Below are 22,702 nucleotides of genomic sequence, written 5' to 3'. Positions count from 1 at the left end.
CATCAATTAAACCAACTTTTCCACCACAGGTTGTAAAAAATGTGGTAAACATACAGTAGAAACTTCAGTTTCTTGTCTTTGTTTGTTTTTGAAAAAAGAAATTAAACTAGTTGCACCATTTTACCATTAAATATCACAAACAAAATAAAATGGGTTACTTTGGAAAAAAGATGTTTCTTGGGATAGCATATCCCATGCACTATTTATGATGGCACTTGACGATGTGCATAACGCGCTATGTAATAAGAAAAAAAAAGGATAACATCTTATATACGCCCTTTTGCCTCGTCACATCAGGTACAATCTAGCACAAAACAGGATACAATGTCAATAAACGCCCTTTTGTCAAGAAACTGAATAATACATGCATAATTTTGCTAGCGATACGCCCTATGTTTAAAACGGAAGGCGTTATGGACTTGAAAGTTCGTTAAATGGAAACAGCGCCCCCAATAACCCCAAAGTGACTTCATCTCAAAACGGCCAAAATTCAAGTTGTGCCGCAATTGTAAATTGTACCTGGTCAATCTGTACTTTAGTCAATCAAACAGAAAAGATGCAACCAGTTATTATACATGTTCGTGCAGTACGTAAATTAAATTGTAAACGCATAATACACATACAAACGTTTACATTACAATGTATTTTCAACCGTCATATAAACTTACATTCAACCCCTCAGACCCCATCTTTGTTCTTGAACGGGTAAATGTGAAACCTTGATTGTAGATATATAACGAATATATGAACGAATATAAGCCACTAATTCAACAGCTGGAGTTTTAAGTCATACCGGGGTGTCGCGTGTATCCAATTTAGTCATAGTAGCCTATAGCGCGTAGTTAACAGCTGCTGAAAGGCTGATAAATTTGAATTTGAGTATGTTCCGTGCCAGATATAATTGATTCACGAGGCTTGTCTTTGGTGCATGTCCGTAGTTATTTGTGAGGAAGTTTCTCAATTTCTCCAACAGATGTAAAAAGTGCAAAAACAAACAGGCCTACATTCAACCAACTGACTTCTCAAAATACAATTGTATTTACATGTACATATAGATCACCTGGACGTGGAACAGATCGTTTACAGTGCATCCATCGTTGGAGCACCTAATCCGACTACCCCATCTGTGCTGTTAATTTACCGACCTTACTTATTAGCGTATCAATTACAACACAAAACGTGCTATAGTGTACTCTAAATAACCCCGAGGACACACACACAGGGAGAACAACAGATCATTTGAGTTCTCGGGAGTCGGGCCTTTTGTTCAAAACGGTCCTCTGTAGTAGGTTTGTGTGCTTAGACTATGGGAGGGTGTTATATTACAGGGACAAAGGAAAACACAAAGCATTGTCCTCGGAAGTAAAGTAAAACAAAAGCGTGTGCGTCAGTCAGAGGGATGAACTGTATTTTGTTGGATTATGTGTGTCTTTCTTTTTGCATATCCCAAGCAAGGAGGCCATACTTTTGAAGAACTTGAATGGTGACACCTTCTAGTTCTCAGGGTTGGGAAATTTTGGATATCGCTTATTTATGTTTTTATTGATATTCTATCAATACATAATAATAATACTATAATACCGGAGGTTTTTATTTTTTATAGCGCACGTATCTACCAACAATTTGGTAGCACCTTATAAGGGTTTTCTGGGTGCTGCGGCACATATTGCAGACATTGCCGGAAACACCAGGGCAAACCCCTTCTCTTAGCGCAAAGGGTTACTGGAGTCTTTAACGTGCATTACACAACACACGGGACCTACGGCTTTACGTCCCATCCGAAGAACGAAGCAATAAAGGTAAAGTGCCTTGCCCAAGAGCACAAGCACCATGTTCCCATGGTCAGGATTCGATCCCATGTACCACGGCACACGAGTCGAACACCGTAACCATTGGACCACAGTAGGCCATATGGTGATTGCACAGTTTGAACAAACAAAAAACTTACACAGATGTCCATCATTAACCTGTTCAGCTGCATGAAGCAGAATAGCCCTTAAAAAATGGAGGAATTGGGAAGATGAGGTTGGGGTGTGGCCTAGGGCGTGGCTAGGGCATAAACAAGTTCAAATTAATTTTGACACAATAATCCCACAAACTTGTGGTAATGGTTGATTATGTTGTCATTTGTAATCCAATTACATGTAACATTGAGAATGACTTAATAAGAAAGGACATCGGGGCTGCACTGGGGGCGAGGAAATAATAAGTGTTTAATCAAATGTTACCTGACGAAACTATCAAATTAAACATAAGAAGTGCCACAATTATGTTGCTTTTTTTTCACTTCTTAAGACCAATAAGCATAATTGGACTAAAATAGCTGGATGAGGTACAAGGTTTCTGTGTGTTTTTAATGTGCTTTTGTTTTACTCATCACAGTCATCTGACGTCAAATGAAACGGGCCTGCGCTTTTCTAAGGACTATACCTAAATAACTATGGGTTCTATTTGGTTTTAACTTGATATGTACCTATGCCGGGATGTATTATAGATGGACATTCAAGTGACTTCATTGTGATGCCATACACTTCATGTGACGTTTCATTAAAAGGGCATTCGAAACAGCTGATGTTTGTCCACAATTTTCCAGTTTGGCATTGTTTATTTTGCCTTCATGAGCAGTCCTAATTCACGGCCTGACTAATTCACGGCTGTCAACCCGTCAGCAGCGTATTTTGATGCGTGCAGTGGATTTGAGCATGTTCTGTATACACAGGACTGTATTTTCAGTCGCATGAATAAATAACTAAATAAGCAATAATTGACTAGTCCAAGTTAAATCCAATAATGTAGGCCATGTGTATGGAACGTGCGCATTAATGGGTACCCAATGAAAACAGTGTAAAAGCAACAAACTCCAGGGCCAAATGCAAGCCTCACTTAAATTATTGTTTCGTCCTTTATCTTCCAATTTCTTTTAAATTTTGGGTAGATTAGCCAATAACAATTTTAAATATTCACACCAAAACAAATTCACCTCCCGGGAAGTGATAGTTCCCATGGCCTACATGCAGCCGTTTTACAGATGGTATCCCTCCACTTTCTCAGGCAAATAGGACCAATTTTTCAACGGTAATTTTATCAAGTCTGCCCTCAGATGGAAGCCCAAAATCCAGGGAGTTAAGTCTCGGCTATATTCACACAATCCGACCCTCCCTTTTACCCCCCCCCCCAAAAAAAACCAGCCTCCTTTTCAAAAACAGTTGGGTGTTGGGGGAGCACTTTTGATGCTAATGAGCTCGCGTAGTAATTCTCATAAATTAGTGCGCACCCAACTTCCCCTTACATGCATGCGGCAAGTGAACGTTTTTGTGGCAGTGGTGTATCTTAGGGACTGTATATTATACCTTGATCCATAGTAGAAAGCAGCATATTGCAGTTCACATACCAAAATGGCAAAGGCCACAGCTTTCCTATCGCTTTGCTTTGTTGCTGTGAAACTGGGTTTGGCTCAAAACTACGATGATAACTGTGCTAAGGTTCTGATCATCGGCGGAGGTGCGGCAGGTTTGCAAGCCGCCAAGAAGTTCCACGACCAAGGTATGGATGATTTGATCATTATCGAAGCTGCTGATTTCTTCGGTGGGCGAGTCCACGATGTTACTTTTGCTGGGGTGCAGGTTGAGGCTGGGGCTAACTGGGCCCAGCCCCCGGGTACCGAAATCATCGACTGGGTCGAGAGACTCTCCATCAAGTACCACGAATCAGACTTCGACTCTGTCATCATCCGCAACGAGACCGGGCACGATGTGAGCGAAGAAGCTGATCCGATCTGGGAAGATATGGAACACGCCTTGGAGCGATTGGAGGAGATCGGTAGCGAGTTAAACGAAGAGTGTCGTGAAGACATTTCCCTTCGAGCCGCCCTTCGTCTAGCCGGCTGGAAACCCACAACACCAATCCATAAAGCCATCGAATTCTTCGACTTTGATTTCGAGTGGGCAGATATCCCGGCCGTCACCTCCCTCAAATCTACTACTCCTATCCAGACAATCTCTGCCACAGGTGGCAACTTGTTTGTCACTGACCAGGGCGGCTTCAAACGCATCTTTGAGGAGATTACACCTTGGCTTATGATGGATCCTTACAAGAATCATCTTCGCTTGAATAAGACTGTAGTGTCGGTCACCGATAAATCAAGTAACGGAGTGGAAGTGAGGTGTGCAGACGGCACCGTCTACACAGGAGACCATGCCCTTGTCACGGTTAGTCTTGGAGTCCTGCAGAACGACGTCATTGACTTTCAGCCAGCCCTCCCAGACTGGAAGATTGTCAAAATATTCCAATTCATCATGGCATCCTTTGCCAAGGTCTTCGTCAAGTTCCCAAATCAGTTCTGGGATGATGATGAGTGGATCATGTATGCCAGCGAGCGTCGTGGCTACTTTCCCGCCTTCTCTAACCTGAACGCTCCTGGACTGTTTCCGGCTGGTACTAACATCCTCGTAGGCTTCGTGACTGGAGATGAAGCCCGCAGGATCCAGAACCAACCCCTGGCCGAGACCAAAGCTGAAGTTGAGGCTGTGATGCGCAACATGTATCCCGATGCCACAGTCCCCGAGGCTACAGCTATCTACGTGACTGATTGGGACACCAACCCGCTTCACTACGGCGCCTACTCCAACTGGCCAGTTGAGGTCTCCACCGAGGGTTTTAAGCAGATCCAGTCCCGTGTTGGGAACATCTTCTTTGCTGGCGAGCACACTGATCCGATGTTCAATGGGTACATCATTGGGGCAACTCGTAGCGGTAAACGTGAAGCTGAGAAGATCATGGCCTGTATGAATGGGGAGGAATGTCCGGCTTACGAACCGCCTGAGTCATACTCCTGTCCTACTGGTAATAACAAGTAGTAATGGCAATGATGGCAACATTGTAACGTTGTCTTTCACTGCAATCTGCCTTGCTGCAACACTCCACGCTTTCCTGGCTTTGTAACAAATTCATTAAAAATGAGTCAATTCCAATATGTACACTATGGTCCAAAGGATATTGTGCACTTTTCTTAAAGCAAGACACTGTCCACGGGGGTTTATAGCTCATGGGACATTATTGCATTCGTTTGGGGCAAGGATACATTTTAATAGGTGGAAAAGCCCGATTGTAATAGGGAGAGCGTTTGTTTCCGACACTTAGTCTTATATTTATATTTTACTAGTCGCATGATAGATCAACAGCTTTATATGAGGCTGATGAGGTTAATTATCATATTATCTTTTTTTTTGCTTGAGACAAGTTTGCTGCGACCACCAGGGACAAAGCGTGACCTAATTAACCCCCTTTTGCATATTATGTTTTAACACAAGACTGTGCACAATCTATGAAGCTATTTGGTAAACTTCAAGGTTCTCTCCTCTTTTATTTTTGAGAAAAACATATAAACTGGAAAACCGTTTACAAACCAACAAACAAACTGCATTACTTTGTAGACATTTTTAATTGAATAGAGCCGTTTGTTATATCTTAGCAAATATTCACTGAGAAACATCTCGAACAACTTACTTCACAAACCAATAAAAAACTGAGTTATTTTGTGGATATTTTCAAGGGGCTAATGAAATAGAATTGTTTGGTATAACTAGGCAAATATCCACTGAGAAACATCTCCAACAACGTACTTCACATTAATAGTTAATGTTGGTTGAGTGTGCCTTTTTCGGTTTCTCTTTGTTTGTTATTTAGCAGCGTGTACGCATTTGTAACAATGCACACTTTTAATCGTAGATGTTTTAACACGCCCCAAATAGATATAAAACATTAACTTGCACGATTTCGTTTGCACCATCATTTTCAAGGCAAGCAAAACATTTGCGGTTTTTTTTATTCAGCGTTATTCAACGTTGTTCGTTTGATTTTCGCACTGGAATCACCACTCGGTTAATGGGTTTAATTTTGGGCAACAAATCTGATGACCACTGATGTAATCTTGGGACTTGTTTGTGTCTTTCTGCATTTCACGGATATCTCAAGACGATTTCTATAATTTAAAAACGGTTAAGGGTTGCCAATTATATACTTTATATTTATTTTTAATAGTTATATCAATTATTTTTATTAAAAAGTTATATCATTTTGATTATCAATTACTGTCAGATATTTAAATATGGAAATTAATTGAACTGCTGCCAACTGCTCACTGACTGGGTTGACCTTACTATACAAATGGAAAACAAAACTAGTGGCATGATATTTCAGCTTTATCGGGCCTTCTTCAGAGGTAAAAAGCTATTTAAAATAAGTATTTTGCTTTCAGCTTGAAACATTATTTAACCAACAGAGAAAATAAAGAATATACGGGCATGTTATTCTCTGTCTGCAGTCGTCACTCTTACTGTGCAAGTCTTTGTTGGGTCTGATCTGCCCAATTAATTTAGGCCTATTTGTAAAATGGCTAAGTTTAAAGGGAAGATACAACATTTGCAAACATCACGAAACGAAACGATCAAATTATCACGAAATACCTTACTGGATTGTTAGGGAATGACAGTCCTGTAAAATCGTGGCTCCTGGTGTGCTGACATTTTCAAGAAAAATGGTATTTTTTCCAACGCTGGTCGGCCGACCAGCTTTGAAAAAAACTGACTATTGTTCAAAAATTTCCCAAAGTCTATAAATTGCTCCTTCATCTTAAGTGGGGTCAGGGAACCAGACTACAAGAACATGATTGGTTTTCTTGGTTTTTCCACCATCTACAACCCCAAAACGTGAAAAAGGGTCATTTTAACAACATTTGCTATAACATACTCATCCTCCAAATCGATTTATTTCTGAAAATTGCAGCAAAATCAAATGTTGTACATTCCCTTTAATAAGGATCGCAATTACTGATGATGACTGAACTACTACGGGCCAAGACTTGATCCCTTCAGGACAACTGAACGTTTACACATTTTCTTTTTCTTGGGAGCTGTATTTGGTTTGTGTCCAGATCTAAATTGCCTTGAATTGGACCTCGCACATGATCTTGGGTTTTGAGTGCACTCACGGGGTCAGATTGTTCTCCTATCGCCGATATAATAATGAATGACTCGATCTAGACCTATGGTGGCGACTCTCTTTTAAATTTGAAATATAGGTGTACACCCTCCATTGCAATGCACAATAAAGTTGAAAGTTATAGTCTTCATCCAGCCAGGAGCATGACTGATGGCCATTTTAATAGGCTTTAAACCGAATTTGTGATAGCGCCCTCAACTGCAATATCCATTTTGGCGGTGAATGATCTCATACAACTATAGCTCGTACTCCCAGCCATGCAAACAGGGCAGGGTTCGAGCGAAGTCATACAACTACACGTAACTCATAAAACAAATCACTTAAAATAAGACACGTAGTGCCACTTTGATGTCCAAAATCACCCCGTATAAGCCAGACGTCAAAAGTCTTGAGCCAGATCAGTGTCGGTATTCTGAAATAATTATAATTCCGCTTTACGTTATAAACCGCCTGGCCACCATCTCGATCACAAGTTACGTTTGTCTCCCTCAAACGACTAGGCACTGGAGGCAGCTGGGCACAACCTCGTTCCAAGGGTGTCGAGCAGTACGCGCCCACTACTACCTGCTCTCTCACCCTGGTATTGGATCATTTGCATGTACAAAATATTTGAATACATATGCAAATGAGGAATAGTATTGGATCATTTGCATGTGCAAAATATTTGAATACGTATGCAAATGAGGAATAGTCTAGTGCCGTCCTGTGCTTTGCATCAGCGTTTGATTTTTGTAAGAGGTATATCTGGGGTAAAAATAGAATCAGTTCGTCGCGGTGTGAGCATGGCGTGAGTTACGAAAACACGATTTAATTTTTTTTTGAATTACAATGTCACAATCTTATCAAGTCAATGTGGACGATCACATTTCATGTTAATATGAACAAATGGAAAGGAACTTATTATTTGAAAGATGGTGTGAACGTAATAATTACAATGAACGTGAAAACACGCGGTGTACGTTGGAAATAACTGCGCTGCTGCCCCTGACGAAACCACCAAATAAGTGGACCGGGGATCGATGCGCGCTGGTGACCACGACGGAACATTGTCACGAAACAACTAACATAATAAACACATAAAGCCCACTTTTACTATAGTGCCCGATAACTCATGAAACTAACAAATCCAAATCAAAATGTAGTCATGGAGCACATTATTTAATGTGAAACTCTTTTAAAAGTCTTTATCCAAATTGAAGCCTGATAGGCCTACTTCCTTTATTTGACATTTTCCATAAAGTCTCTGGACAGCCCGGACTCCGGTTTAATAGTACGTCTAGCCATTTTGAGTTGTGACTTCAGTTGCAATGCCTAGTTAAGATAACATAAAATCTGAAACATTCCGTATTGCGGATTATCCAGTAAGTTTATATGGTTTTTTTTTTTACATGTCCTTGTTACTTTCTGAAACTTACACGTAATCCTAGATGGCGTGAAGTTTAGGTTGCATAATTGATTTCCAAAACTAACGAAAAGTAACACAAATTATGTGAATTGTCACGCCATGAAATATAAATGTTCATGACAATGAACATTATATAAACCAAACAAAAGTGACGGACGAACGAACTTCGATCGACAAGTTTTCCGCGAGTTCTCCGTGTTTCCTCAACCTCGCTACACCCTGAAGATGGACAAAGTGTCAGAAAATTCGGCAAAGCAATAACTGGTGAACACTACCTAAATTTATATATATTCTTTTATTAAACTTCGATCGACGCAGCCTACCCAACAGGGAATGTGCATCTATCTAGCTGTCATCTTTTAAATTCGGAGGAGAAGGTTCGGTGACTCTGGTCCGGCATTAGCTACGCGATCCTTGACAGCTTTACTCAAGAGAATCTCCGTGATGTCAGCTGGGGTCAGATTCTTGTTCTTACCAAGCTCCAAGGCTGCTACACCTGTTGATTATAATAAAGAAATACCAAATTAATCAATAATGTAATATATGTAATAATTGTGCCTTTCGTGATACAATCATTGCATTTGGCACACAGTCGGAGTAGGCTATGTCATGAGAAAGATTATATCTTTCTCATGACATACTTATTTATAAGGTATTTGGCTATAGGGCCATCGCAGATTTGTCCTTGGAACAAAATATAGGTAGAATAACAAACAGTAGTAGTCATTTTGAAATTTTGAAAAAATTGCTTGCCGTCATGAGAACGAAACATCTTTCTCAGTCATGAGAAAGATAATATCTTTTTCATGGCATACTTACTTATATATTATTTGGCTATAGGGCCATCGCAGATTTGTCTTTTGAAAAAAAATATAGGTAGAATATAACAAGCAAAAGTAGTCCTTTTGAAAATTTGGAAAATTGTTTGTTAATGTATACCTATATTTTTTTTTTAATAAGGACAAATCTGCAATGGTCCTATAAAGCCAAATATCGTGATCATGCATACTCTGACTGTTTGCCAAATTCCAAGCTTGTACATATCACCAACGGCACAACTCCCCCAAATATTTCCCCTATCTGCCCCACTATAGGTATCATGAATCCCTTGCTCGTATTTTCACCGCCCTTTCTCCAACGGGGACGGATGTTTTTTTCCAACCTACACTAGCGCCCTTGCCTTACTAGGATGGTAAGTACGAGCGAACATGAATCTCTTGTACTCACCAGCGACGTGTGGGCATGCCATGGATGTACCGCTCTTGGTTGAGACGTCTCGGTTTGATTCTATACCGGCGCTCAGGATGGAGCTCCCCGGGGCAAAGATGTCCACACAGGTCCCGTAGTTTGAGAAATAGGACCGGGCATCGGTATCTGTCGTAGATCCCACTGTTATGGACTGATACGAACGTCAAGGCATTTTTTAGTATTCATCTGTTTTTACCCATGGTAAGATCGGAAAAAACCACTAAAATGGTGGCATCAACATTTACATTTGCGATCTTATGGTGTATTTAGGCCTACACAGACACCAAAATGAAGAGGACTAATTGTCCTTGAGTTGTAAACTTATCTTCATTTGCAAACCGTACAACCTAACGGAAGAGAACCAAAAGAACAATAAGATACTTTAGTTAAGAAGATCATTATATTAGCCCAAGGGCGGATATTCTCTATCCACCGCTCCCGGGATTTACGTGCCGGCTAAAATGACGGTACAAAACTGACCACAACAGTAAAATTATGTTTTAAAACCATAGGACCTCAAATGAAAAGTTCACACTTGACATGAGCTCCAATTAGTAGGCATTTACCTTAGGAGCGCTTCCTGGTGATCGTTGACACGCTGGTATGTTGGCGTTGCCCGCGGCAACAACGACTGTAAAGCCAACGTTGAACAAACGAGACACCACGTTGTTTTGAGTTACAGAGAATGAGCCCCCGAGAGACATGGAAACGATAGCAGGGCTCTTGCCATTCTCAGCTACCCACTCCATAGCTGTGGAGAAAACAAACAGGAATGACCTGAAATATGTGCAAGTTTGGTGCTTCAGATAATAATTATGCTGGATGGGGTATCGATATCATTGCATTAAGCGCTGATTGGAGTATAAGCCCCCAAATTATTTTACCTGCTATAACAATAGACTTGGGAGTTCCACCGGAGCAAGCAAAGACCCGAACCGACCAGACATTAGCTTTCTTTGCCACACCGTAAGTCTTGCCAGCAATGGTCCCCGCGCAGTGAGTGCCGTGACTGTGGCAATCCAAGCCCGCCCTGCCGTCTTCTATGAAGTCCTGGCCAAAGAATGCTCGACCCTCGAACTCCTCATGGTCATACAGGATGCCCGTATCTATGACGTAGACGTCAACTCCCTCACCGTCACCTATAGCGATGGACAGAGTGAATGAATCAGGGTCCTAAATGAGTAGATCAACAAAATGTGGCTTCCATGCGCGATCAGGAATGTTGCGGGGTTTCCGAGACTGCTCTGTCTCCGGCTTATAAGAATCTTCTATCATCCTTTAAAGTCCAGACTAAAATAGAAATTAACGCTAATTTTGCAATTGTTTTCTTTAGGAGTCGTTCAAGTGAGGAGCCTAAAATCTCCTAAAGCCGAAGCGGGGACGAAGCAAAGTTCCCGATTCCTTTTGATTTTTCACACTCTAAAAAGCCCCGGATCAGAATTGACCCGAAATCCGAGTCCCATACGGGGCCTGACACTTTTCCAGGCCAAACTAATTGACTCCTTTTCTTGGTCATTTTGACCCGGGAAAGTGTCAGGCCCCATAAAAGCTAGATACTGGGTCAAATCTTTACTTCCTGGTTCGTAACTATCGTCGAGGGGGAGATCATTCTGATCTATACGGTCGATTCCCCAAGACCCAACATCATCAGGATAGACGTAGCCATCTTGCTCAACGTACTCAACGCCCTCCATGGAACGAACCTGAAATAGAATAGTTGGTATCGGTAGTCATATCCTTGATTCTTCATGACCCTTGTTTCCTATGTGTGATTATGTCTGGTCTTAACAACCTAGAAATAGAACCATTTTGGAGTAAAGGCAGCTGACTTCTTGACAATATTAGCGACCAAACTACTTTAGATGAAGGTCTTTTACTCCGACTTTCAATGAAAATTGTAGTCTATTGTTACCTAAAGCAAGCTTATGCTCTATAGTTAGAAATATTGCCTTCTATTTCTTTTGAAATTTTTTTTAGCATGAACAAACGGAACAGAAATCAACATTGGATTTCTATTACAAAATAAGCACCACCAGATAATGTTTCTACTTCCCATAGAAATTTAAAACCTTTTACAAATTTCATTCACATCGTTTTGCAATTCATTTTAAATGAATTATGTTTTGTAAGTATTTGGATTGGTAGTCGTAATTATAAAGCAAGTTATAGCCGTTGAAACTCACCATGTCAACCTTATCATGTGGAATAGCCACTACGATTGTATTGGACAAGGTCGAGGTTCTTTTAATTGCGTTTGGAAATCCAGATCTCTCAAGTTGGTTTTGGAATTGTCCATTGATAAAGCTCCGTGCGACACTGTCCTGTCAAAAGGTGCAGAGAAAAAGAAGAGGCATAATATTGTTCTTTGGGTCGACTACCAAATATTTTATGTGGGTTGAATGTGTTCTAAACGTCTAAGTTACGTATTCTGAAGTTAAAGCCGTCGTTTCAGATTTGTACCTTGATCTTGACGATGTAGCTGTTGGGAACAGGATCGTCAGTTTCATACAAAGGAGCCAATGGATCACAGCTAGCTATCGCCAACCACAGACATAAAAATAGCAAAGACTTCATGGTAGTTTTCCTACAAAAGATCAAAAGGTATTTTTTGTATACAATCAATCGAAGAGGGTGTATATAGCTTATGAGATAGACAGTTCTTAAATTAGAAAAGTCATAAATAAGAAAAGTCCTAATATTAGGAAAGTCCTAAGTACGAAACTAAACAAAGTGGGTTTAAATTTAATCGAATTTAATTTGGTTCAATTTAATTTTGAATTTATGACTAAAAGCGAGCATAAATTAGGAAAACAATTTTGACATTACTACCCCTTACAATTCAGTTTTTGATTTACATTAATTCCATTGATGCTGATGCGAAATTTCTGGATGGCCTAAGACTGTTACTAAAATATGTAACACGTGGACGTACTTGACTTACGTTTAAACTTGCACGAGCAACACAAATCCTTGCTACCAGTCGTCTCCTTGTACCACAGAGGCTTTGTCCTTCACTTTGTTCTTGTGTTGTATGGTTATACTGACTCAAGCTGACACTGTACTAGTTTCTGAGTACAGAAATCCATAGCGGTCTACCAGTAACAAATAATGTATACGAGATAATTTTTGGGGGTTAAATTGAGTATAACTTCAACAGTTCCAGTCCGTGTCATTTGTCAAACAATTGACCTTTGGCATTCTTTTGTTGTCCTGCCCTTAAACTATACCATGAAAATACACTATGTGAGTACACGCTTTATCTGACATTCGTTATTTTATCAACTCTCCCTGCTCGGACCAACAAATCTCGAGTAAAGTTTCTAAACAGCGTACCGTTTACAGAAAACGCACAACTCTAACAGAAAATGTTAGTAGGTTAAGCTTGAACGAGAAAATTAAATTTGACAATATGTAAATCTATTGGCGGAGTGCACGTACGTTGCGCCGTTCGAAACTTGTAAACCAAAGTACATTTTGCACGATAGTTTCTTTCTATCGTTAAAAGTTATATGACCTTGATTACGCAGTTATTTGTGAAACTCAAATATGCTAATTAGTCAGTAAGATAAATATACATAACCTATTTTTGTGGTACCTGCGTACCCCGTACATCGGTTAACGATACATCGGTACAAAGGTTAAAGATGAAAACCAGCGCCCGATAGGTCTCACTGAAGTCCCGCACTATTGACTCTACATGGATTAGCTCCAACCATTATCAAGTCTGTTAGGGTCAACGAAGACGGCTGTGTTCGTGAAACGGTTTCTGTTGTGTGTTGAAGCATGAAAATACAACGAAGATCAGGTAAGAAAACAAACCTTACGTCTAAATTTTGAAAAGAAAAAACACATATAGGCCTATTAACATCGTTTTGTGTGCACTTTGCGCCATTTAGGTAAGTGTTTCTCATTCGCGAGGTGATGAGTTTGGGGCTTTTAAATTCGTCACTTTATCGGTTTTGCAGTAGATCTATTCCTGTCTCCGCTTGTAACATAGCTTAGTTCACTACTGTCGTTAATCTTTAATACCGTCATTTTCGATCGTGTCAATTATTTGTCGCCATGATCTTCATTACCTTACCAATTAAGGCATCATCTGATCAATAAACCATTTTACTGTTTTCAGCCATGATTTCTTGACTTAGGATTAGTTAACATGTAATGTTTATTGTTCTTGTGGAACTCATGCATTGTCTTTTCTTCTTTTAGTCATGAGTGTGCTGCTTCTTTTGTGTGCATGTTTCGCCCTGGTAAGCTGTGATCCGCTAGCGCCTTTGTATTACGATGAAGAACCGATACCAAATCGCTACATCGTCAAGATCAAGGTATTGTTAAAACAAACCTTTCATTTTACTTTTACTTGATTGATTCACAAATGTGTGACGACTGGGGTAACCATGCATATATGGCTCTGTGCTTGGTATGACGGCTTTCCCACAGTTCGTTTCGAATTCATAAATAAGCTTGTTTCTCATACCAAATGAGTTTTTTTCGACATGAGATTAACTTTGCAATCATGAAATTATTTACGTCAAAAATGAGAAGCTTTAAATTTACATCATGCAAACCAGCACATCTCTCCTGTCTCTGTCGACTATATTTGGTTTTCGCGAACAGGACAAGCATGCAAGAGCTTTTCTGAAAGGTGAATTCAAAGAGCAACTGACGCGATCTGGTTTTCCAAACGCCATCAAGAGAACATCTAACGTCTTCGGTATGGCAGTTGTGGATATGCCAGATGATCAAGTAGATTCGGTGAGTTTCAAGCACCAACAAGAAGTGCGCGAACAAGATCAAGAGGAAAGGTTTTTAAAAAGTGCTTTCGGTTGATATTAATAATTTTTACGGTTGGCTTATCTCGTGCAGAGGAATTGATTTTTCTTGATTCCCTGATTCTGATACTAGCTCTTTCTTTCTTGAATTGAGACATTTTGCTATTTAGTTTGTCTTACTGCCCGAATCGAAGTCTCCTTATCCGTTTAAAGGGCTCATAGGGGCCTACAATGTAATGTTTAATATGCAATCCTTAAAAATGCACCTGTTTGTCCAATTAAACCTTATTTTCAATTTTGAGTATTTGGTGCCTTTTTGGTTTTTGTGCTGATGAAATAGGCATATTCATGAGCAAAAAGGTGATGTCATTCCGGGTAGAAACCTCAACGTTACAGCTATTTCAGCACAAAAGTTTGCTAGAAGTTTGGATAATGTGCTGCAGTCATCAACATTTTTTTCTTTGGTGAATCGTTGTTGTGTAAGTACATCACAGTTAGCCAATGAGCAACCGTTTCTCACAAATGTTTTTAATGATCAACACTGTGGGTTCACAATTTGAGTAGAAACCCCCTAAACTGTACTGAACAGTGTCTTCCTGAAATGACATCATAGCAACAGCGCCCTCAGTTGTCCAGAAAAGAATGGAACAGTTTAAATGTTTAAAGACTAAAGTGCGCTTTTCAATAAAATTAACCAAAAAGGGATGTCAAATAGTTTTCATACATTTAAGAGGAGTAGAAAGTTGGACAAGTTCATTGTAGAGACCATTTAAATTGGCATGGATTGTGGCCTGCAACTGCCAGTCTATTTCAAGCGGCTGAAAGATCCACAACAGCGTGTAGAATTAAGGATATAATTGTGGTTCACTTTATATTGCAGGTTCGTTCCATAGATGGTGTCGAGTATGTTGAGCAAGATGGACGAGTATACGCGGACGTCGTGGGATCGTGGGGACTGGACCGTATAGATCAGGACGATCTCCCCCTCGATGAAAAGTTCAACCCCCAAGGTTAGACAAAGATTTTAGCGTTGTTTGTCAGGCGCCCCAGGGGTTATTGGGAACCAATATTGCGCTTGGGAGCAGTGGTGTATGAAAGAGGACTGCCCTGCAAACATACCACTCAAAAAAGAAGTTGAGAACATTTTCAAATATGCCTACGTATATGTATAACCATTAATAATGGCTATAATGCCTCGCTTTATATAAAATTTGACTATCAACATTTCTAAACTTGGGCTAGGAGAATTGTATAGGCTACCGTCTTACCAGGGCCCTGACATGGGTCCGGTTTCCCATTCTACATGCACACCGCCGTAAAAATGTTGTGAATATACCAATCATGTCGTTATGCGGTATCTTTATTGCAACATTTTGTTAATAGGGTCTACAGAGAAGAGTAAAAGTTGTATCCCCCGTTTTTATGGAATGCGCTTACCACAAAGCCAAAAGCAAAACATGCAACTATTTAAAGGAGAAATTTAATAATAATGGTAAACCAGATTGTGCCAATACTGGACCGTTACCAGCCATTTTGAAGAAAAAAAAACAGTATGACTGACATGACACAACAAATCGAGCGGTGTAGGTGATGGTAGGGCCTACACGACAGGGGAACGAGAAGTAAAGATATGCCTATGAGCATAAAGATAAGCCTATGATGTGCTATTTATTTAAACACATTTTACTTATGCGTTGGCCTACCTTTCAAATCTTGGATATTGGATGAAAAGCCAACTTTCTTTGGTTGACCAATGTCAGGTGACGGCACTGGTGTTCACGTCTACGTCATCGACGGAGGAATTCATTACACCCACGAGGAATTCGGAGGCCGCGCCCACTTCGCTTACGACATCTACGACGACGGTCGGGCGGGACTGGATTGCACGGGGCACGGCACGCACTGCGCTGGTACAGTGGGCGGGAAGACTTACGGGGTAGCTAAGAATGTCACTCTGTGGTCGGTGAGAGTGCTGGGATGCAGTGGGTCTGGAACAAAGTCAGGAGTCATGGAAGGTACATATACTGATATGAATTATTCTTTACTTTGAATTGTTTTTTCAGGAGGAGTTGTGTTCAAGTTCTAAAATCACTAAAAGTCAATGGCATGCTGTCCAGTGTTGAGTCAAATAACTAGCGAAACGTGTCCAAGTCATTGTGCCTCCAAGGCCAGTTGGTGGACTCACCGCGTCATTTGGGAGTGTTTTATCGTTAGAGAAATTAGGACCGAGTTATCGGGATTTCTGCTGTTCCCATAGCGTCTGCGGTCCCAATAATACCACGGGACATCAGTTGTGTAGTCCCGACAGTTAAGAATGTGCGACGGTTTGTTGTATCCGTATGTTCAGATTTACACCGTATTTCCAACTGGTACTAGTTTCACTACAGGAAATGCTCCTTGGCACTTTTTCGTGTTAGTAGTTATTTTAGTTCAACCAATCACAATCCATAATGATAAACACGACTTCTGGCTGGTAAACTGTAGCCAGACAAAGCAATTGTAGTATTGAGCTCACCGAATTTCTGCGCAAACCAGCCCCATTGGCCCTTAATACCGATTCTCTCCCCCCGGCCCGTGTAGGAATGGACTGGGTTGCCGTCCACGCCAAGACTCCTACCGTAGTCTCCATGTCAGTCGGTGGTTCTGCCTCCACCGCTCAGAACATGGTGGTGGCCAAGATGCACAATGCTGGCGTCACTGTGGTCGTATCAGCGGGAAATAACGATTATTCAGCCTGTCGTAAATCGCCTGCAAGTGCCGAAAAGGTAATCGATTTCGGGCACTATAACTCTGCAGTACCTCGGTGCATGACGTTGGAACCTATACCTATTATTGTAATCCGTATCTTCCGTATTAGGAAGGATTAAATCCTTCCTGAATTTTCATCAAAAGCTGTTGGGTGTCTCACCAATATCGTAATTGGCTCGATGAATCAAACAGTCACATTTTTTCTTATTTATTTTTTAGGCAATTACTGTGGGTTCCGTGACGAAAACCGACGCTCGATCATACTTCTCAAACTACGGCACCTGCGTTGACATCTTCGGTCCCGGTAGTTCCATCCTGAGTGCTGGTATCAAGTCCGACAGAGACGTAGCCACCAAGAGCGGAACGTCTATGGCTACCCCTCATGTCGCAGGTAACTTTCATTTGCCTCTCTCTATACACCCAAAGGCCTCTGGTGACGGCTAATTACCTCGAAGGAAACGCAAAGCTTTTTGGGTATCTCACTGCATGTGAAATGTTGATCACCAAGCAGTTTAAAACAAACTAATGTCCTTTGAAGAAAAAAATAGCACTCATCAGCCCCTTTGCAAAGGGCATATGCGCCAGGTAAATGAGCGAAAAGACTCACAAAACCGTGAAGTACAGTAGATGACGCTTTCCCCTAATCTAATTTTTGTGTGTGCACAGTAACTCAGCCTGGAACATTATTAATTTTAATTAAGAACTTCATGTTTTGCCGGAGGGGGGGGGGGTGGAGTGGGGGGGCGTGTCACCACTGTGGGGACAACCCTCCCCCTGCAACACATATAACCCCGCCCCCATCGCCAAACTTTGTAAATCCAACCATCATTGGCATAACTGTTACTTCTTCTTCGTGTTGCTGTCGTGGTCATTCTCAATATCAATAGCAATCCTCATCATTTACTTTTCTCAGTACCATGCCAGGGTCAACCCCAACCATTCACTATCGCAACCATTAAAGGTCGCTTTTCAATTTCATACCAAAAAAATTATGATCTTTCTTAACTGGGTTTTCTTACGCAACTTCGTCAATGCCATTTTTTTTACTAGGTGCAGCCGCTTTGGAACTGGGCAGGAACCCCAACTTGACCCCTTCAGAAGTCAAAGACAACCTGATCAAGAAAGCATTGAGGGACAGAGTAGCCAATCCGGGACCAGAATCGCCCAACTTGTATCTGAGAATATAAAGAACCCGTTTCCATTGAGGTTTCCCTTGATTCAGTGTCATTTGCCGCTAATAAGATTGATACCGCCGATGGGGGGGGGGGGGGGGGGGGTAGCGCTACCAACGATGGGACGTACCTCATTCCCATCGTGGACAGAAAGGTGCACACATCGCGGGCGAGAAAACCCAATGTACAACGCTGTGTATAAGCACGGGAAAGCCGCTGCGTATAGAGGGCACAATACTGAAGTCCTCATGTAAGTTGATGGCGACCTCCACCGCCGCGGCGGCTCGACCGTGTTTGCCAGGGACTTGCTGTATTATTAAGGGAACAAAATTCAACCATCCAGTCGTAGGCTAAAGACTAGGGAAAACACTTTTCACAGGAGATTTTTTTTTTGGGGGGGGGGAAGACATCTTTGCGAGCACATGTGACACTGTTTACATTTTAATAAGACCAAGTGATCATGGAGCTTGATTTTGTTTTTGTTTTACTGTTTCTTATTATAGTATTTCTCGTTCTTTCCTTGTTTTACAGATTTTAGTAATTTAAAGACTATTATTTAGATCAAGTTAAAACCATGTTAGAACTAACTGTTTTTGATTTTGACATTTTTTTTTCAGTTTCAGGTTTTTATCAGTCTAGGTTTAACAAAATTGTTTGTTATTAGCTGTTGGTGTAGTCCTGGTTTCATTTCTTGCGTTGTATACTTCATCATGTGTTTTCGTAACTTTTGAAATTTTAATAACTCCCTCCTTAAAACAAATTTAAATCAAGAAATTGATTGTATTGTTGCCAATACAATTTCCTCGGGACTTTTCCCTAAAAGACCCTGAAAGTAGATTTTGGTTAGTTAATCCCCATAGGCCTATAGATAATTTCTTTTGTGAGAGTTTCCCAATGTACCATTTTCTCAGGAAACATGAGGAAATCTCCCAACTTGACTATATATAGCGTCAACTGATGTAGGATATATGGGTCAAAATATCAAACCAGTCAATAGAATTCATAATGTGGGAACCGGGAACCAGAGGTTTGCAGACACCCATAGAATATGACGTTTAAATAAAACACCCTAGTTGAGAATTCGATTGAGGGAGAAAATACAGTCAAATTTGTTGATCATGAAAAGTACATCGTTAATCACTATACTAGCTGAATTTGTTTCGTTCTCTGCAATACGTTCCATTAATAATGGTAGAGATCCCAAACCGGACAAACATTAATATATTCCACTTCTGGTGCAGACTGATGTGGGAAAAAGAACGGGAAGTTCACAACGTTTCCATGGGAACGTCACAAAGCACCTTCGCGTATAAACTTGACCTTTGACCCACGGCCATTATTCAAGGGAAGTGATTAAAATCTCGTTCTGGAATCCAACAAGATCTCTTAGTTGATAGCAAACAACACCCACTCCAACCCGTTGCCCGGTACGAAAATGTTTGTACAAAAGCGCGAAAGCCTATAATCCGCAAAACTATCGCCACGAAGATAACCTAACCCCGAAACCCTTCAGTTCGTGCCTTTTCTCGACAAACTCACGATTGCCAGAAACATATATATTTCTGAAATTGGTCTTATAGCCTTCAAGGAAGAACAGTGCCCATTAATGAATATTTTTGTTCACTGTTTATAAACAGCTGCAACATCACTGCTGCTATACCTCCATGATTTAACGGACGAGAGACTAGGTGTACATGTACTAATTCATGCCATAGTAATCAACGGTTTTTGCAGTCTAGAATAGTCAGTTTTTGTCCCTGGGGAAGATACTGCACTATGTTCACTCCAGAGATTTCGCGTGCACCCATGGATAGGATCATGTCCAAAATACTACAGGGTGTGCATTTTGAGACACTATAAGATTACAACGAGAAGGGTTACATGATTTGCGGTACTCCTTCGGTAGAAAAAATTAACCGTTCAGTTGAGTAAATGTGCAATTTAAAGCAACGATGACATACTTTTTTTTTTAAAGCACAATATATGTAGTTGCCATTATGTGAAATAATGGAGTTTACCAGGTATCATTACAAAAGAAAAGCTTATTAACGAATATTATCCTTGTCATTTGTAAATGTGTATGATGAGTGCGCCAGCCTTAATATTGACATCCTCATATGGCCTTTTAAAGATGTATTTCAGTGTTTTCTGTCATCCCGTGTTTAGACCTTCAATCTGAATGACTGACGGGTAGAGACCCGCCCTCTCCTCACATCAAAACCCTGTACGTCGACCCAGTTCGTATTTTGACGGGCATTTTAATTGCACATTGGGTGCTATAACTGCTTCATTTTCCCAGAGAACTTGAGAATTTGACGGCAAAGGTCAAATTCGGAGCAAATTGCTGCGCGAACAACACTGGCAGTTGGGTATATATGGCAATGCATCAAGGGTTCTAAGCGGTGCGGTTTCCTTTGGGTTCAAGGCCCGATCGAGTTGCTGACGGAGAGATTCTACAAGAGTTTCGATCGAATTTTTGGTGAGACGTATTTTATAACTGCGGTCCAGGCAATATTCGGCATAGGCAACAGCCAGTGACACCAGAGAGGCTTGACTATAATCGCTGGGACCATTTTGTTTTGCGGGCGGAGCTGGCTTGTCGGACGGACCGGGTCTCATGCGAGTGAAGCTAGAAGTATAACCGTTACGTACACTGTTTCTTATTATTAGGGAGAGCTTTTCACCGTAAAGGAATATTCACATTGTGTGTTATTGGGCCTAAAGTATATCAGTTATGAAAAAAGTGCAGCTGTTGTTCGTCTGTCGATATTTATTAGCATCTTGCTGATAAATTGAATGTAGGCCTTTTATCGATCACAAAACAAGTTAGCAAAGATTAATAGTCCTTTATGGAGGCTCAAGCTTTGTCACAGTGGTGACCGTGACAGTGGCATTCACGCACTTCGCAACGACACGCCTACAATTCTCTTTGTACGCTCAGTTCGGGTTCCGCAGAGCAGCGCGACGAGTGCGAGTGAAACGGTACTCCCCTCGCCTCACGGACTATACTTCGGGAGAGTTGCACGGCCAGCGGACTGTACATGTACTTCGGGAGAGTTGCATGGCCAGCGTCCATATCGAGCAGCAACGTCACCATCATAATGGACCACTTCAACCGTCTTCACCCATCATCGAAAAAGACTACGCCTGCAATAGGTATTTTTTACTTTTTAAATTTTAATTTATTTAACTCTTCCTAGTAATTAAACATTGTGTGCACAAGCACTGTACCTGCATGCTAAGTCCCAAGAATAACCTTGAAGTGAGAAGAAATTTCAGGAGGAACCCATTGTATCATGTAGTGATTGAAAATCCGGTCCTCCGTCATGTCGGCATTGGTTAGGGATTCGAACCAGGGCCGGAGAGATTTGAAGTCGAGGGAATTACACTGCGCCATTGCAAGCGGCCAATCAGACACCCAACTTTTCCCTTTTTCGATGCTTCGAGGAATATTACTGTCTTTACGTTTTGCAGAAACACTATTTTGTATGCGAAAGTGGATTAGGCCTATCTGTGCATGTGTACGTGTTTAGGTAAACTTGTTTTGCGACTTACTTCAACCCACAAACCGATCAATGGAAATACACAATTACAATACAGCCGTATTCCCAAATCACCGCTCTGGTCGTGAGGCCGGCAAGGTCAGACCATGCTGTCAGGGTGAGTAATGAGTTTAATTATACGCTGCATGCGGAAGTCAGGAATACTATAATTGTGATTGTGCCTTGAACTTAAATAAAGAGTTTTGAGTTGAATTGCCAAACAATTTGCTCAAATAAAGGTTATGGGAAATCAAGGCTTTCGCTGTTAATTAAGGTCTTTGTGTAGGCAAAATCGTTTCATATTTTTGCCTTTGTCGTAAAATACCCCCTGCTAATAGCGTCATGGGAATTATTAATAAAAGCAATGTATATAATTATAGGCTATAAATGCCCCGATCCGACAAAATGAGTCTGAAGGGATTTTTTCACTAACATGTATTACTTTTTCACCCTCATTAAAAAGAGCATGTGCTTGGCTCTTCATATTAATTATGTCACTCAATTTAACATACAAATGAACATGTTGACGTAGGCGGTAAAATTCCTATTGATTTCCATTGTGCAAGACGCGTGTAACGTTAACGCGTGAAAGTCGCGATTACAGCTCAATTCAGTTTAGTTCAACATTTAGGACCAGGGATACACGACATTTGAAGGAACAAAAATGAGGCACAAAACAAAGCCAGGTAAGGTTAATAATACATGTCATACACCTAAATGATTACTTTTTTAAAGTATAATTCTTGTGTCGTGTGGTACGTTATGTACGATTTAAGTTTTTTTGTTAACATTTTGTCTCATGTGAATTTTGAGCGT

At 40.8% G+C, this 22,702-nt stretch overlaps 2 protein-coding genes and 1 pseudogene across 2 annotated transcripts; 2 read left to right on the top strand and 1 right to left on the bottom strand.

Moving 5' to 3' along the window:
• Nucleotides 1-3,367: 3,367 nt before the first annotated feature.
• Nucleotides 3,368-6,308, top strand: LOC119723054 (annotated as a pseudogene).
• A 1,651-nt stretch (nucleotides 6,309-7,959) lies between these two features.
• LOC119723053 (aqualysin-1-like) lies at nucleotides 7,960-12,230 on the bottom strand. Its single transcript, XM_038193534.1, has 7 exons — nucleotides 12,113-12,230; nucleotides 11,836-11,973; nucleotides 11,226-11,355; nucleotides 10,537-10,791; nucleotides 10,219-10,403; nucleotides 9,632-9,803; nucleotides 7,960-8,900 (listed from the first exon to the last, which is right to left on the bottom strand). Exons 1-7 carry the CDS (start codon nucleotides 12,224-12,226, stop codon nucleotides 8,764-8,766), a joined length of 1,131 nt encoding a protein of 376 aa, XP_038049462.1. The 5' UTR covers nucleotides 12,227-12,230; the 3' UTR covers nucleotides 7,960-8,763.
• A 1,098-nt stretch (nucleotides 12,231-13,328) lies between these two features.
• LOC119723051 (extracellular serine proteinase-like) lies at nucleotides 13,329-18,428 on the top strand. The gene is made up of 8 exons (XM_038193533.1): nucleotides 13,329-13,457; nucleotides 13,862-13,977; nucleotides 14,270-14,407; nucleotides 15,305-15,434; nucleotides 16,185-16,439; nucleotides 17,005-17,189; nucleotides 17,392-17,563; nucleotides 18,223-18,428. The coding sequence occupies exons 1-8, from the start codon at nucleotides 13,436-13,438 to the stop codon at nucleotides 18,357-18,359; spliced, it is 1,155 nt and encodes a 384-aa protein (XP_038049461.1). The 5' UTR covers nucleotides 13,329-13,435; the 3' UTR covers nucleotides 18,360-18,428.
• Nucleotides 18,429-22,702: the final 4,274 nt, after the last annotated feature.

The sequence above is a fragment of the Patiria miniata genome, unplaced genomic scaffold (assembly GCF_015706575.1).
Source record: "Patiria miniata isolate m_02_andy unplaced genomic scaffold, ASM1570657v1 HiC_scaffold_16, whole genome shotgun sequence".
Classification (NCBI taxonomy): Eukaryota; Metazoa; Echinodermata; class Asteroidea; order Valvatida; family Asterinidae; genus Patiria; species Patiria miniata.
Note: the sequence above shows the minus strand (reverse complement) of the source record. Positions and strands in the feature narration are given on the sequence as shown.